The sequence below is a fragment of the Triticum aestivum genome, chromosome 7D (genome assembly GCF_018294505.1).
Source record: "Triticum aestivum cultivar Chinese Spring chromosome 7D, IWGSC CS RefSeq v2.1, whole genome shotgun sequence".
NCBI lineage: Eukaryota > Viridiplantae > Streptophyta > Magnoliopsida > Poales > Poaceae > Triticum > Triticum aestivum.
In genome coordinates, this window is record NC_057814.1 from 642,064,213 (window position 1) to 642,082,109 (window position 17,897).

Genomic DNA, 17,897 nt, shown 5'->3' on the forward strand with positions numbered 1-17,897 from the left:
AGAAATCTATATTTTGGGAGCTAGAATATTGGAAAGTCCTAGATGTCCACTCTGCAATCGACGTGATGCATGTTACGACGAATATTTGCGTGAACCTGCTAAGCTTCTTGGGCGTGTATGGGAAGACAAATGATACAAAGGAAGCACGGCACGACCAGCAACTTTTGAAAGACCCAGATGACCGGCATCCGGAATGGTTTCAAGGTCGTGCCAGCTACGCTCTTACCAAAGAAGAGAAGGTCATTTTTTTTGAATGCCTGAGCAGTATGAAGGTCCCGTCTGGCTTCTCGTCGAATATAAAGGGAATAATAAACATGGCGGAGAAAAAGTTCCAAAACCTGAAGTCTCACGACTGCCACGTGATTATGACGCAATTGCTTCCGATTGCTTTGAGGGGGCTCCTACCGGAAAATGTTCGAGTAGCCATTGTGAAGCTATGTGCATTCCTCAATGCAATCTCTCAGAAGGTAATCAATCCAGAAGATCTACCACGGTTACAGAACGATGTGGTCCAATGCCTTGTCAGTTTCGAGTTGGTGTTCCCACCATCCTTCTTCGATATTATGACGCACCTCCTGCTCCACCTAGTCGAAGAGATTTCCATTCTCGGTCCTGTATTTCTACACAATATGTTCCCCTTTGAGAGGTTCATGGGAGTATTAAAGAAAAATGTTCGTAACCGTGCTAGGCCAGAAGGAAGCATCGTCAAGGGCTATGGAAATGAGGAGGTAATTGAGTTCTGTATTGACTATGTTCCTGACCTTAAGCCGATTGGTATTCCTCAATCGCGGCACGAGGGGAGACTAAGTGGAAAAGGAAAGATCAGAAGGAAATCCACGATATGTATGGACGGTCATTCTATGACTGAAGCACACCACACAGTTCTGCAAAATTCCAGCTTTGTGGCTCCGTACTTCGAGCAACACAAGAATATTTTACGCTCGGACAACCCGGGGAAGCCTGAATCCTGGATTAGAAAGGCCCACATGGAGACTTTCGGCAGTTGGTTGCGAAAACATTTAATGAATGACAATGATGTTGGAGATCAGTTGTACATGTTGGCCAAGAAACCATCTTCGACTATAATGATTTTCCAAGGGTACGAGATAAATGGGAATACATTTTACACCATCGCCCAAGATAAAAAGAGCACCAACCAAAACAGTGGTGTCCACTTTGATGCAGCAACCGAGAATGGGCGAAAGGTCACATATTATGGTTACATAGAGGAGATATGGGAACTTGACTATGGACCCTCCTTTAAGGTCCCTTTGTTCCGGTGCAAATGGTTCAAGCTAACAGGAGGTGGGGTAAAGGTGGACGAGCAATACGGAATGACAATGGTGGATTTCAACAATCTTGGTTACCTTGACGAACCATTCGTCCTTGCCAAAGATGTCGCTCAGGTTTTTTATTTGAAGGACATGAGTAGCAAACCGAGGAAACGGAAAGATAAGAAAACGATCAGTACATCATGCGATGATCCAAAGCGCCACATTGTTCTTTCAGGGAAAAGAAACATCGTGGGAGTGGAGGACAAGACAGACATGTCAGAAGATTATAATATGTATGGTGAAATTCCGCCCTTCAAAGTGAACACTGACCCAAGCATTAAGTTAAATGATGAGGATGCTCCATGGATACGGCACAATCGTAAGCAAGCGGGGACACAAGGGAAGAATTGATGTGTAATAATTTATTGTACCAAACTTTGTATTTGGTCGATGAACTGAATGATGTATCAAACCTTTTGTCAAACCTTCAAGGGATTTTAAAATGAATTAGTTTTATTTTTATGATTTTTTTGATATATAATTGTATTTTTTAGATTTTAAAATGAATTAGTTTTATTTTTCTGATTTTTTTGATATATTATTTGTATTTTTAAAATCATTGAAAGCTAAAAGAATTTTCATAAAGAACTTTTTTGTTAGAAACTTTAATAGCAAAAATAATTATCATAAAGTAAAATAAATAAGTAATTAGAAACAAAACAAAATAAAATAAAATAAATAAGTTTTTTGTTGTAAGTAGAAACAAAACAAAATAAATAAAGCAAAAAAGAAAACAAAAAACAGGCAAAAATAAAAAATATGCCACCTACTGGGCCACCACGGCCTGAATACGACTAGAAACCCATCGATGGGCCAGGATTCAGGCCCGCAGAAGGCCCAGTAGGCCCATCAGGCATAGCAGTGACAATTAGGCCCGTAAGCCTGCAATGGAGAGGAGCTCAAGAGGGGAGCGGCAGTGGGGCTTATAAACCACTGCGCGCCCCTCTCAACTAGCGAGGTGGGACTAAACTAGCGAGGGGAGCGGCAGTGGTAGCAGCACAATGACTTTAGTCCCGGTTGGGGAGGCGGACCGCGACTAAAGGGTACCCTTTAGTCGCGGTTGTTGTCCCCAACCGCGACTAAAGGGTCTTTCTGCGCGGGAACGAAAGCGGCGCCAAAACCCTTTAGTCCCGGTTGGGGAGGCGGACCGCGACTAAAGGTACCCTTTAGTCGCGGTTGGTGTGGCCAACCGCGACTAAAGGGTACCTTTAGTCGCGGTCCGCCTCCCCAACCGGGACTAAAGGTACGTCTATATATACTGCACTTAGCAGTTTCCGCCACTTCCCATTCTCCTCTCTCGACGCCGAAGCCCTGCCCCGACGCCGAAGCCCTGCCCCGACGCCGACGCCGACGCCGAAGCCCTGCCCCGACGCCGACGCCGACGCCGAAGCCCTGCGCGCCGCCGTCCCCGTCCCCAGTGAGCGCCGCCGCCGCCCGTGCCCTGCCCTTGCTCGCCGCAGCCCCTGCCCTTGCCCGCCGCCCGCCGCCCGCCGCCCGCCGCCCGCTGCCCCTGCCTGCCGTCTTCCGCGCGCCTCCCGCCGCCGGAAAAGGAAGAAGCTAGAAGAAAGAAAAAGGAAGAAGAAAAAAGAAAAAGGAAGAAGAAGAAGAAAAAAGGAAGAAGAAAACAAAAGAAAAACAGAAGAAAAACAAGAAAAAGGAAGAAAAAAGGAAAAAGGAAGAAAAAAGAAAACAAAGAAAAGGAAGAAGAAAGAAAAAAGAAAACAAAAGAAAACACAAGAAAAACAAACAGAAGAAAAAAAACAGAAGAAAAAAACAGAAGAAAAAAGGAAAAAGGAAAAAAGGAAGAAAAAAACAGAAGAAAAACAAAAGAAAACAAAAGAAAACAGAAGAAAAAGGAAGAAGAAAAAAAGAAGAAAGAAAAAGGAAGAAGAAAAAAAGAAGAAAGAAAAAGGAAGAAGAAAAAAATGAAAACCAAATGAAAACCAAAAGAAAGAAGAAAGAAAAAGGAAGAAGAAAAAAAGAAGAAGAAAGGAAGAAGAAAGGAAGAAGAAGAAAGAAAAAGGAAGAAGAAGAAAGAAAGAAGAAAGAAACCATTTGAAAAAAGAAGAAAAGAAAGAAGAAAGAAAGAAGAAAGAAAAAGGAAGAAGAAAGAAAAAGGAAGAAGAAAAAAAAACAAAACAAAAGAAACCAAATGAAAACCAAAAAGAAAGAAGAAAGAAAACCAAATGAAAACCAAAAGAAAGAAGAAAAAAAAAGGAAGAAGAAAAAAAGAAAGAAGAAAGAAAGAAGAAAAAGGAAGAAGAAAAAAAGAAAGAAGAAAGAAAGAAGAAAGAAAAAGGAAGAAGAAAAAAAGAAGAAAGAAAAAGGAAGAAGAAAAAAAGAAGAAAGAAAAAGGAAGAAGAAAAAAAAATGAAAACCAAATGAAAACCAAAAGAAAGAAGAAAGAAAAAGGAAGAAGAAAAAAGGAAGAAGAAAGGAAGAAGAAGAAAGAAAGAAGAAAGAAAAAGGAAGAAGAAGAAAGAAAGAAGAAAGAGGAAGAAGAAAGGAAGAAGAAGAAAAAAAGAAGAAAAAAGGAAGAAGAAAGAAACCAAATGAAAACCAAAAAGAAAAAAAAAGAAAACAAAATACTTGGCAGTGCTCAATAATCTTATTTTTTATTTCCTCCTCCTCTATGTCCCCTTAATCTTATTTTTGAATTCCTTTATACTTAAAGAATTTTTACTACATGCAGGAGTGACATATGGCGGACGATAGAGCCAAGCCGCTTAGGGATCCGGAGGCTGAACGTTATTTAATGGGCATCATCATCAACGAGATTCCTTATGTGCCGGGCTCAGAATATGAGCAACAAGAGGATGTAGTCTCTTCTTTTCTGAACCTTGACGGTGGAACAGAGATTGTCGATGATCAAGAAGGTGAAGGAACGGACATTGTCGACGGAGGTCAACCGTCAACAAACGACGATCTCGAATTGCAAGTAGCAACCACCTCCGGCGAGGTATATATATACATTGAGCCTCTCGTGATACAAACTTACTGAAATGTGAATACATATATATTAACGCGCGCGACTCTCTTTCTTTTTTTAGCCCTCCAGATCGAGTACGACAAAGCGTGGCAAATCCAAGGCGATGAAAACAGGAGAAACATATGCCATTGAGTTTGTCAGTGAAACCGGCAAGCCCCTACAGCACACCTCAAAGTTTATCAACCAATGCAGAGTCGTTGTTAGAGACAACATCCCGATCACCGTCCAGGAATGGAAGCAGCCAAAGAAGGCACGTCTTGGTTTCAGTTTTGTCGACAAGAGAACGAAAAAGGATTGCTGGAGAAAGCTTATGGATCATTTCATTCTACCTCCGGAATACAACAAAGTCGATGAATTCGGTAACGAGGTTCCGGGTGGACGTCAGAGGAGGAGGCTAGTTAAAGAGTTCGCTCTTCAGAAGATGGGCGAAGCATTCCGGAACTTCAAGAAAAATTTAACCCGTGACTATGTCAACAAGGGCAAGACTCCGGATTTCAATGGACAACATGAGAAACTGAAAGATGATTGGCCAGAATTTGTGAGGCAAAAGCAATCGGAGCATTTCAAGGAAATATCAAAAAAAATAAGGATAATGCGAGTAAGAAAAAGTTCCATCATATTATGGGGCCAGGAGGATACCGCCTTTCGGAGCCTAGGTGGCAGAAGATGGAGGAGGACCTGAGGGTGCGAGGAATCCCTCTAGGTACAGAGGGATGGGACCCAAGGGCCAAAAGCTGGTGGTACGGGCTTGGGGGATCGCTAGACCCAGAGACAGGGGTGTGTGTTCACCGGCAGAGACAGTTTGCTCCCACCCAAGCCCTTATTGACGCAATGACCCAAGCTCAAGAGGGCTTGATCAAGTTCAACAGAGAGAAAGACGCACTGACAACAGCCCTCGGGAATGATGAACACGGAGGACGTGTACGAGGCAAAGGCAAAGTTCCGTGGAAAGTAGGGTTTTCCCAGGACAATGACCCGTACTGTTACAGAAGCCGTAAGAGAAAGACGGACCGGGATGCAGATCTTATGACGAAGTTTGCATCGGAACTCCATGAGTTGAAGCAGACCGTGCATGAACTAGTAAAAGAAAAATCGGCTGCAGAGCCGCATGAAGATCATGAAGCGGATCGCGGAAGCCAGCAGCGGAGAAGCAGCGTGGCTTCCACGGATGCCCCGCCTGGTGCTAGTGCACCGATGATCGAGATTCGTGCACCGGAGCCTCACTACCCCGTGGATGATGTAAAGGAGATGAAAGAATGTGATCTGCATTATCCCGTGGGGAACGTTTCCACGAAGGTAGCTAGCGGCAGTGCTTTACCCTGTACACCTGGAGCACTCCACCACAACAACCCCATTGCATATGGCTATGCTCGTGTCACGGTGGAAGACATAGTCCAAGGGTTTGAGGACCTGGAGATTGACAAACCTACACCCGAAGGGGAGAGAAGACTTGGAGATGTCAAGCGCCAGTTCATTCTATGGAAAAAGAAGTACATAGTGTTTCCAGGCGAGGCGCCAAGGCTAGCAAGTCCACCCCCCTCCGATGGTGGTGGTGGTGGTGGTGGCGGTGGTGGCGGTGGTGGTGGTCGTGGTGGTTCACCTACACCTCCTTCACGCCATTCGACGTCGTCCCCCGATCCACAACCTCCGGCGGGTACGACGCCCCCCAATCCTCCTCCGGCGGGTACGACGCCCCCCAATCCACCTCCGGCGAAGAAGCAGAAGCAGGCGGACAGCAAGGAAACCCGCTCCTGGACTATTAACCCGGACCCTTATGTACCTAAGACCACAAGGGTACCGGAGCCATCACTAAAGCCTCTCCTCCCAAGGCCTGGGGAACTTAGTGAAGCTGAAACCAAATTGGCCGCGTCTGCTGATTATGAGAAATGGAAGGCGGATATGAAGGCGAAAAAAGAGCCTGAGCCCAAGCAAGTATTCACTGAGAAGCAAAAGAAGTGGGCTAAGGATTTTTTGACGACACCGTCCCAAGCCGAGCTGAATATGCCTGACGACTATGGACATGAACTTCGTAGGCAAGCAAAAATATTGAAGGAGGAGAAAGAAGAAACTAAAAAAGCGGGAAACAAGTTGACCAGCTCGGGATGCAGAAGAAACAATCGATCCCCCCGCTCATAGTGAAAGCCGGTCCGGAAGAGGACCCCGAGATCATAGCAGCTGCGGCAGCACTTGGATTGACTGTAGCGAGTGCCATGAAACAAGCGTCTGAGATGGGTTTGACTCTTCGTGCCTTCTTAGGCCTTGAGGATGCGCTAGTATGTGAGATAGCATTACAATATGTGCGGAATGGGCCTCTCGTCGAGCCTGCGCGGGAAAATAGTCTACCACCACAAATGCGAAATCTACTACGTTGGTACAAGCAATTCATAACATGGGCCGACAAAGAATATGTTTATGCGGATGTTACAGAGGAGCATCACACCAAACGGTACTCTGTAGAAGTTCATATGAGTGAGTTGTTCCAGCTGTTCAATCTGCGCGACCTCGACAAATCTATGCTGAGTTGCTACGTTCTGTAAGTGATTTATTTCTACCTCATCTCGTTCTTCATTGCCTGCACTATATATATATATTGTCCTAACTATATTGTTGCGTACGCTATTATGCAGATTGAAGATTTGGGAATGCAAAATAAGAAACATCCATGATGTTGGGTTCATTGACCCACATATCGTTAATGGACATGTGTTACAACATCACCCCGAAGACGTGGAGAAAGACTTGTACAAGTTTCTTAGAAAGCATCAACTCAAAAGTCATATTCTATTTTCTTACCATTTTGAGTGAGTGTTTCTCTCTTGTGCCCATTCTCTTTTGTTTACTCCATGCATGGTATGTCTAATCGATGAGTTATGCATGACTATGCATGTAACGTGTCCGCAGGTTCCACTGGATTCTGCTAAATATTGAACTTCACACCTCCAGAGTTCTAATCATGGACTCTATGGATTCGGATCCAAAGCGTTGGGCCGACATGAGAAAAATGCTGCAAAAGTAATTATTTTCAATCATTTGAGCTCTATATCGATCGGTCTCTTTCGTTCATTTCCTAATATCAAGTAACTAATAACTCCCTTGTTCATTTAATTTTCTTTGCCCTGTAGGGTTTGGAGACGGTTCTCAGAAGAAATTGTCGGTGAATTCAAACATGAGCTAGATTTCAGAAGGTTAGTTAATGTGGATAAGCAGCCACCGGGGATCAATCTATGTGGATACTATGTTTGTGAGAACATCCGGAGACACACCTTTGAGCGGAAGGCATCGGATAGCGTGCGGAACGCGACGGATAACTTGCGGAGGAGGCTTAGTCCAGAAGCTCGCTTCCGACCAATTCAAGAAGAATTAGCAGGATTTTTCATGAGGGAAGTCATCAATCCTAAAGGAGAACACTATACCGAGGACGAAGAAATTTATATGCATACCCGAGATTGAAACTTGTTCGAAGTTGTATATGGTCATCCATCCTAATTGTGTATGGAAACTTGTTCGAAGTTGTATATGGTCACCCGAGATTGAATATATATTATATATTCCTCTTGAATTCTTCTTGTTTGAAATTTCATATGCATGTGTATAGTAGCGTAGAATATGTGTACTGAAACTTCATCAAAATTAAAATAAAACACAAAATAAAATATAAAAGAAATAAAACACTCCAAACTAAAAAGAAACCAGGTTTGGGGGGCTAAAACCCTAAACCTGCGGAGGAGGCCTTTAGTCCCGGTTGGCCACGAGAACCGGGACTAAAGGTCCTCTGCCCCGACGGACCACTGGCGCCCACGTGGACGGGCCTTTAGTCCCGGTCAGCCACAAGAACCAGGACTAAAGCCTTTAGTCGCGGTCCGTAAGAGGCGCGACTAAAGGGGGGGTCTTTAGTCGCGCATATTTAGTCCCGGTTGCACAGCCGGGACTAAAGGGCTTTTTTCTACCAGTGTAGGCATGGACATCGAACACTGCCTTCGATGGTGGTTGTGCCTACTTAGTTTTCCAACACTGCCTGTTGAGGTATAGCTTCATCAGTGGCAAGACCGAGGCTGTGGAGCATCATCTTCTTAGACCGACCCACTATGTGCCACGTGTGTGGCTCCAACCCCAACCTTCCATTGCCCCAATCCGCGATATTCAAGAGAGACTCGAGGCTCGATCCAAACAAGGTGAACCAACAAGTTTTATTTAGTCTCACGGGATTTGTGTGGTCAAAAGTAGAATTTATTCATTTCGGTGCGGTTTTGTAGTGAAATTATTTTGAAGCACGACATCCTTTTGTCACTAAAGCAAAAATTTATGCATAATATAGCATCTACCACTGCGTGGTCATTTTAACACTAATTTATCTATCACTTAATAGGAACGTGACGCTCTAAAGTTTATGTGCACGATTAGCTAGCAACAGACCGTGCTAAGCTTTTCTTTTTCTTTTTTGAGGGGTCAGATTTTGCGAAGCTACTAGTTGAGAGTTGTGAGGGAGGTAAAAAAGGCTGCAGCAACAGCGTCATTGTTAGGCTTTAAAATTTTCCAACCCTCACGTCCTATGCGTTCCTGGCCGCCTGGCCGTTCCATCTATTTAATACTACAATTACAATGGTACCTATAAACTGGGTCAGTTCTCAGTTGTCCCAAAGGCTGCTACTCCCCGTAGTTGATTGGGTTGGCCCGCAGTAATGGGCCCAATATGCTAGAAGTCCTCCATTCGCCACTCTATCTCTCCTGGGCCCAATATGCTAGAAGTCCTCCATTCGCCACTCTATCTCGCACAGCCTTCCATCACCCAAGTGTAGGCCGGCCCATGGTCACTTTGTTGTTTCTTTGTTTTTCAATTTTTTTGTCTTTCCTTTTTTTCCTTTTTATGTTCTTGTTTCTATTTCTTTCCTTTTTCTTTTTCCTTTTTTTCATTTATTTACCTTATCGTGTATTATAGAAATTTCACAGCGTCTTACAAAAATGTTCATCGTATATTAAGAAAATATTCATGGTATCCTACAAAAATCATCCGTTATAAAAATGTTCATCGTATCTTAGAAATTATTCATCGAATATAAAAATGTTCATTGTGTTTCTGAAATGGTTCACCGTTTATTACCGATGTTCAATGTGTATTCAAAAATTGCGAAACAAATAATAGAAAATGTTCAATGCGTATTCAAAAATTGTTCACGTATATATTCATATTTTTTTAAAAATGTTCATCGTATAATACAAAATATTTCTTCATGTATTATTGAAATGTTCATTATATCTTAAGAAAATCTTCAAGATATACTACAAATGTTCAACGGATATTACGAAATATTTAATTAGTATTCTTCAAAATGATCAAAGTAAAAACCGACCCAAAAACCTGTCTGATATAGTAAACTGGATGCTATAGTCTAGACTGCTAGAATAAAACCTAACGCTACAGTAAAACCAACGAAAAACGAAGAGCCAAAAAAATAAAAAATAGCTTGCAAGCAGAGTGATCCAGCTCAGCAGGCGCGTGCCTAGGCAAGGCTATCTCCTGTTGATGCACGCGGGCGTCACACAGGGGTCTCGTGTTGCCATGGTTGTTGCCCTCCCATCAGAGCAACTCTAGCAGACCCCACAAAAAGCCCCGACCCGCAAAATAACCGTCAAAATGCGGTCAGCGCGGAAAATCCCGCCCAAACAGACCCCACAAACGTGACCGGCCCGTAAACATTTTTGTGGCGCGCGGCAAAATCTCGGCCCCAATCCGCGAATACGCAGGTTTCCGCCTCGCCCCTACGGTGCCCCGTGTCTCCGTGAAGCGGTTGGCGGAATCACGCCGCGGGGGCGTCCCCCACCCTCCACCATCGATATGCTGCATCCCCCCCCCCCTCCCCCCCGCACGCGGATCCGGCGAGACGAGCCACCCCTCGTCGTTGTCGCCGCCGGGGATCGACCGCCTTCGAGCCGCCCCTAGTCGCCGCCCGGGATCGCCCGCCCCACGAGCTGCCGGTTAGTGTTTGCTTGTGCTTTGTGTCGAGCGCTATGCATAGTTGGTTGACGCGGCGTGCGATTTTTGTTCATGTAGATGAATTCAGCCGGTGCGAGAAGTTTTTGCTCGATGATTCGTCCCATTCGGACGACTCGAATGTTGAGACGCTGCATGCAAACTATCGGCAGCAGACGTTGGTGATGGCTCTTGCCGTGAAGGAGCACGAAGACGAGAACCGAAAGAGGCGGCGAGGATCGACCGTCGGGCGTCTTTGCATTCCTCGGAATCGCCATCTGGGGAACGAGATGTTGATGCAAGACTACTTCGCGGAGAATCCAACATTGGCAAAGGGCTGGACAGTAACAAACTCATTTTTATATTCATTTTTTATTTAATTCATGTGTTATTTGTATTCGGGACAAGTTTTATATTGCATTATTTAGTTTGCTTCGGCGATTTGAATAATTATTTGTAATGTGGATGATTGTTGTATTGTGTTGGTATTGATAATTCTTCTGAATAATTATTTTGTAGTGTGAATGATTGTTTTATTTTTGTGGTGAGGTATTGATATTTGCGAACCGGCGGCAGCGGCACAAGAGCAGACCCCATAAAGCCGGCCCTTAAAAGAGTATATTCCACGAATATCCTTTTATATGGGTCCGTTTTGCGGGGTCTGTCTTTGCGGCTGGCCGCGCCGGCCCGCAATGCCGTTTTTCCGCGAACTGCAAACGCATTTTACGGGCGGCGGGATACGGGGTCTATTAGAGATGCTCTCACTACCAGACCTTGACCTCAACCAGCGGCGCCGCCGCCCCAAATCCTGACGTCCACCGCAACATGCAAGCTTGCTCGACGCCGGTGCCAATTGAACCAGCGTCCACAAGCGGCTGCCATCCATAGGAAAGGTGGACGCACTCCCTCGATGTCGACATACCCCACGGACCGAGGGTGAATGATGATGTCTTGTCAGTGCACAGAGCGATAACGGTCTATCACATCTGAAAGCACCGTTTACGGAGGAAGAGATGGAACGAGTCATCAAATCCGTTATTGGATTTGATCAATTACAAATGAGTCTAGATTTTGCATTTATACCTTCATTGGCAAGGAAATTACTTTCCATATGGTTGGTTTTGGTATATGCTGATGTATGTCAATTGACGACTTTCCAAAAATAGTTGACGCATGGAAATGCAATACCTTCCAAACAATTTTGCATGGCATGGCTAATATGGAAAGAGTAAAATCTTCTTAAAATTAAATGTGTGCCATCCATATCTAGTGCCATGTATGGTAGGGTGGACGTTAAAATAGGATGTTTTTTAGCATTATGAAAAATTAATAAATTCATTGACTAGAAGGAATCTTTGTATTTCTTACTCGTGAGCGGATACCTGTGATTCAACATCTTTCCAAATATAAAGGTGGCAAGTTAGTTGTTTATGATTTCATTTGGATAATTTTGAATACATGCTCCACAACTTGTGCGTCTAAAGGTATGACAGAAGGAAAGCGTTAAAAGGAGAAGTATGAATTGGAAAAAAGTTAAAACTTGTTTGATTCTATCTCATACATGGAAAGTCATGCATGCAGATAAATTAGGAAACTACTTCAGCATTTCCTAGTTAATTCAGGGGATATGCGAAAGCTACATGTGCACCACAAGGATATCTACTATATATAAGGAGGACCAAAGCTACCTAGGACACTCCAAGCGACGCCGATAGATACCTAGGACACTCGAAGCAACCACTTAGTGTTTACAATGGCAAGAGCAATTGCAACGTTATGTATACTTATGGCCATCGTGCTTGTTGCCGCTATGCCGGCAGTGAGCTCGATAGACATCACAGATAGGGACCTGGGGTCAGAGGAGTCCATGTGGGCACTATATGAGCGTTGGTGTGAGCATCTCAATGTGGATTGTGACCACGGTGACAAGGCTCGGCGATTTAACGTGTTCAAAGAAAATGCTCGCATGATCCACGAATTCAACCAAGGTGATGCACCCTACAAGCTGAGCCTAAACCTCTTCGGTGACATGACCGATGAAGAGGTTGACCACGTGTACGGTCACTGCTCTAACCTCACGTCAGATGGTGGGAACCGGCACCAAGGCAAGTTCACACATGGCGTTGTTGTTGCGCGCGACGACCTCCCAATGTATGTGGACTGGCGCATGATGGGTTATGATCAACGCCCATCAGCGGTGACAAGCGTGAAGCGGAAAATTGGCTGTCGGGCCTGTTGGGCCTTTGCAGCAACGGCGGCCGTGGAGGGCATCAACTCTATTAGGACCAGGAAGCTGATTCCATTGTCCGCGCAACAACTTGTAGACTGCGACAAGAAAAATTTCGGCTGTCGTGGCGGCAACGCACAATTGGCCTTCAAGTACATAAAAGAAAACGGAGGCATCACCAGTGATGCTAACTATCCGTATGTTGCCTTTGAGCAGGGTCGTTGCTTGGTGCCAAAAAAGAACCCCATCATCACCATCGACGGCTTCAAACGGGTGCCGCCAAATGATGAGCTGGCCTTGATGCAGGCGGTGGCATCCCAACCGGTCGTTGTGGTAGTTGACCCGAATGGCTTCCGGCGATACGGGGGAGGCGTATTTGTGGGGCCGTGTGGGACGAATCTGACCCATGAAATGATAGTGGTGGGCTATGGCACCACCGATGAGCATGACCTCAAGAGACGTGTAGACTACTGGATCATAAAGAACTCATGGGGGGCAAAATGGGGTGAAGACGGCTACATCCGCATGGCACGCGGCGTGAGCGGTCTCACCGAGGGATTATGTGGCATCCTGATGGAAGCGTCATACCCAGTGAAAAATTAAGAAGGATGGTGGCAATGATATCGAGATGGATTGTTGGGACTCGATGCTATATGTTTCTGGAATTTGATCCTTCATGTCCTCCATCATGATTCGGGCACAAAGTAGCATTTTGTTTAATACGAAGAGCAATAAATTCCTAACATATAGCTATAAGTATATTGAAATGGCCTAGCATGTTCACAGACATGATCTATATAGTTGGATGATGTGTCCCCCTGGTGAGGACTTATGTGATTGCTTGTTCATAGACATCAAAATTTGGCTAGTCCCAATGCAATACTCCCTCCATTCCTTTTTATAAGTCGTATTTGCTTTTCGCAAAATTGCACAATGTAAGGTGGATTTATTCTAATTTCTCATTGGGGACATTAAAACTGAGTACTAATGCACTCCTCTCAGGCAAAACGCTATGTTGCGACCACTATCGGTCACTAGCATTCATAAGGATTGCATCATTTGCATGGTGGTAACCTACACTAGGGCTCATGGCATACGAAACATACAAAAACAAAATGAGAATTTAATACTAGTGAGGGGCCAGTACCCCCTCCCTGTCAGGAATCTTATAATTTGGAAATGTTACCACCATCCAAATAATGGTATTTTGTACAGTACATTGCACAGTGAGATAGGTTTGAACTGGGTGAGGTTCTTGTATTTGATACTCCCTCCGTAAAGAAATATAAGAGCATTTAGATCACTAAAGTAGTGATCTAAACGCTCTTATATTTCTTGACAGAGGGAGTACAAATCATATATGAATTCTCTCCATCTGTCTATTAGTTACTAATAGATGGCAGTTGTCTGTAAGTTGCCCTTTTCCATCGCTCCTTCAAATTATCCTGAAGTACTACTGTTTTTGTCGACCTCTGGATCAAAACCACCCGAGGCACATTAATGCCAGTAACCAAGCGTAATGGAACGTGCCACATATATATACCGTGGATAATACGATCGGACTGCCATGACCTATCCCAGCAGCCTTAAGAAGGTTAACCTTTCAGATTCCACATGATGGAAAATGAAATGAGAGGCTATGAAATCTCTATTATTTAAAAAGAATAAGTTTCCCGTTTCACCTTACTTCCCACCACCTCTTTGTCAAAAATTCCCTTATGATAATCAATCTCCTTAATTTACTCACCTTTTAAACCAATTTCATTTTAATTTACTTACCAAACTTCTCATCAAGATATAAGGTAAATCACAAGCAAACGTAAATTACAGCGCAGGAGCATTGTCCTAGTGAAAAATAAAAGCAAATGTTGGCTATTTGATATATGACGATACATACATGACACTCTGCTCATGTAACTGAGCCTTCATTCCACACAAAATTAGAACGCACCTTTGATACATGCTAGTCTGCTTATATAATTGCTGGGAGAAGCTGGAATTTTATTGCAGTTACTATTGTTAGCCAACTAATTCCATTCTACCAAGCCGCCAAATGAGTTCTATGTGTTACGAAAATGTTCTAAAACTGATGTTTTTCTTTTTATGATTTTCTAGAAGGGTGGTGGTATTGTGATAGCCTAGCCGTTTTTTGTGTGAGAAACTTTCAATCTATTCATCTTCAATCATTGTAATACAAAAAACACCACAGGTAACAAAAATTACAATCAAGTCAGTGGACCACCTAGCGACGAGTACAAGCACTTGAGGAGCCGGCCACGAAGGGCATCCAGGACTTGAGGTTTTCGGTGTGGAACACCAAGGAGAGGATGTGGTGGTCGCCAACGGGCGCAAAGAGGAGGGCCACAATTTTAAAAAAATGGAGGTGAGGGGGTGGGGTTTGCGAAAAAAGCTTTCACACGGTAGTGGTCAACCTGCCACATGTGCAAGCCAAAGCTGGATGCAACGTGGATATGACTAGGGTGACACACTTACCAAACTTTTATGATCCAACTATGCATTTTCATAGTATTAAAACTAACTTGACAGTCCTCAAATAGTTTTAATACTTGCGTATTCTACTCTTTTAAAATGTATACTGACAAGAGCCTTAAATTTTTCCATTGATTTTCACTTGTTTTGAAGTAATTGTTTTAGTTGGTTGCTTTCAAGTACCTATTTGTATTTTAACATGCTGGGCATTATCTAATTTAGCAAAGTACTTTAAAATGGGCTTATGGGCCGTGGGCTGTGGAAAGAAAGCGTTTACGTACTGTGGCCTTTCCTTGACCCAGGTTATCTACATGTGCAGTGCTGTTACGAAAAAAACATGTGCAGTGCCTTCCTGGCTCTCAATCGGCCTTCCTGGCATCAAATGCCCCCCTGCCTTTGCCAACAGCCTTCTATCAAATTTTGCATCAAAACACTTCATTCCGTCATTCAGAAGAATTGGCATTTCCATGATCTCACAAGAAAGAATAGAGCAGAGTTGAAGCTACACATACACCCATGTTGATTAATCTAAGGATCGGAGTTGCCGATCCTGTTGCTAGTGTTTGCAAAATCAAACAGGGATTGAGTAAACAAGGAAGAGATTCAGTTGATTAATCAAAGGATTTGCCGACCCTGCAGCCACAACTGTTAATTAATTCAGCGAGGTGAGACTAGCAAGCTCATCACTAAGTTAGCTCTGCTCTCTAGTAGTCTAGTATGTACAACACTAATTATTTTCAGACCATCCACGCCAATTGCGACTAACAGGTCCACGGCAGTAAGCTCGTGTGGTGTCACCTGGATGGATGTGTGCTGCATTTTGCATATCATATTGATCTGTAAAATTCTGTATTTTCTGAAGTCCTCTGCGTCCCACATATCCAGGTTCATCCTTTCATTTCAGCCTCCGCCTGCGCTGCTCATTTCAGCCTCTCTTGCGCTTGTGTCGTCTGCCTCGTTTTCTTCTCTCCGCGCACAACCGACAGAAAAACTTCTCTGCAAGGCGCGTGTATCGCTCTAGTACCTGCTACTAGACCACGTAGAACTAACCCCTGCCAACTCTAGCATCATATATATATAACCTAACTAATTAACCTTCCTACCTACACCCACCATAGCAAACTAGCTTGGAGCCGACAGATGCTCCTGGATAAACGAATAATCTTAGTTGGTGCCTGGCCCAAGGTGATAAACTAGACCTAGCGGCAAGCAAGTAGATCTCAAGGTAAGTACACTGCATAATCACATCCAAAGCAATCCATTCTAAATTTTCCACACATGGACATGCACATAATATATAGTGCTTAATTAATTTGGGTTTTGGTGATCCTATGCATCTTGAGACTCACTATCATCGGAAAAGGAAATATTCGATCGTCACCCTTGACCAGAGGTATCTTTGGACAGACGGGTCGATCTCACAAACTCTCGTAAATAGTGCAGCTAGTTGACCTGAACGAATCACGATGATCAGGGGAGAAAAACTACCATTAAAGAATGGGCAATCAGATCCAAATCTTGGGTAACCGCACTTCACAAACTGTATTCATTTGTTGCATGTGGCTGCCACGTACCTGGATGGATCAATCGGCCATATGCATGGAAAGCAAACTAGTAAGCAAGATCAGCAACCTCATGACACTTAGCCAATGTTGTTGCTTCATGGCAGCGGAGTCCTCTGTGCCACTACCCCACTAGAGATGAAGGTGTTGCCCGATGGATGACAGCCACATTGCCCTACCAACACATCAATGTATTAGCGCCTAATGATGGCCATTGCTAAAGAACCAGGTCCATATGCAATCAAAAACTGGTATTACTTTAAAAAAACTGGTATATGTTTTTCCTTCTAAAAAACTGATGTATGTATCTTCATCGATCTACTTGTTAACAATACTACCTACTTAATTACAATACCACATAGTTAATTAATAGAAAATTTTACCTCTTGGAAGGTAAGAGACCATCAGCAATTTTGCAGGGCTAATATTAACTCTTCTCTTCTACAATGTACATACTGCCCCTATACCGGCGGGCTAACCATGCATTTACCCTCTACCGCTACTGACTTAAGCTCTGCTAGTTAGAGTGGATGTAGGGGCTGTTTGGATCGCTATCCTGAGCTGCCCAGCCAAATATTTGGCGTTGACCGCAACGTTGGTGTCCGTTTGGCTGGGCTCCAAAATTTTGGCTTGCCAAGGCCCAGAGGCTCTTTCCAGTGCATTCGATAGCCAACTCCTGGGGGAGACGTTGGCGGCCGAATCAATCGCCAATATTTTGGCTGCCGATGGGTTGGCAGGGCTGCTGTGGGCAGCAACCAAACAGCCCCGTAGTTACCCTAACTAGTACACTTGCCCACACCATGTCTTGTGAAATAGTTAATACAAATAATTTAAAAATATATTATTGATATGGCCAATGCTTTATATGGTGCCCATAGCACCTCAGACACTGTCAAGTGTCAGCAATGTCATCGGACTCTCCACTATGGAAGGGCTTGATGACAGTTAAGGTTGAATTTTTTAGCAGAGGTTCCTTCTCAGCGGGCAATGGTCTGGACACAAGATTTGGGGAAGATATATACGTGGCTAGGGGATCCTTCAATACCCGAGCCTATATAATATCATGTGGCGAGAAGACGTTTTCGTTGCCTGCTAGGTGTTAGGGACGTGTCCGTTGAATATCGAGTTTCAATGTTCGCTTACTGGGTTAAATGAATGGCATGTGGATCAACTTACTGCACCGTTCTGTTGGAAGTAGCATACTTGCGATATCTTGTCTTTTAAGCTCATATGTGTGGACCTGGGATAATCGTGCAACACATGAAAGCTGAAGCCTATAAATTGAGGGTCCTTACGCCATATCCACATGACAAGCTGCCCTGTGTCC

At 44.0% G+C, this 17,897-nt stretch overlaps 1 protein-coding gene across 1 annotated transcript; it reads left to right on the plus strand.

Moving 5' to 3' along the window:
* Positions 1-12,101: 12,101 nt before the first annotated feature.
* LOC123170437 (ervatamin-B-like) lies at positions 12,102-13,121 on the plus strand. The gene has a single exon (XM_044588303.1). The coding sequence runs from the start codon at positions 12,102-12,104 to the stop codon at positions 13,119-13,121; it is 1,020 nt and encodes a 339-aa protein (XP_044444238.1).
* Positions 13,122-17,897: the final 4,776 nt, after the last annotated feature.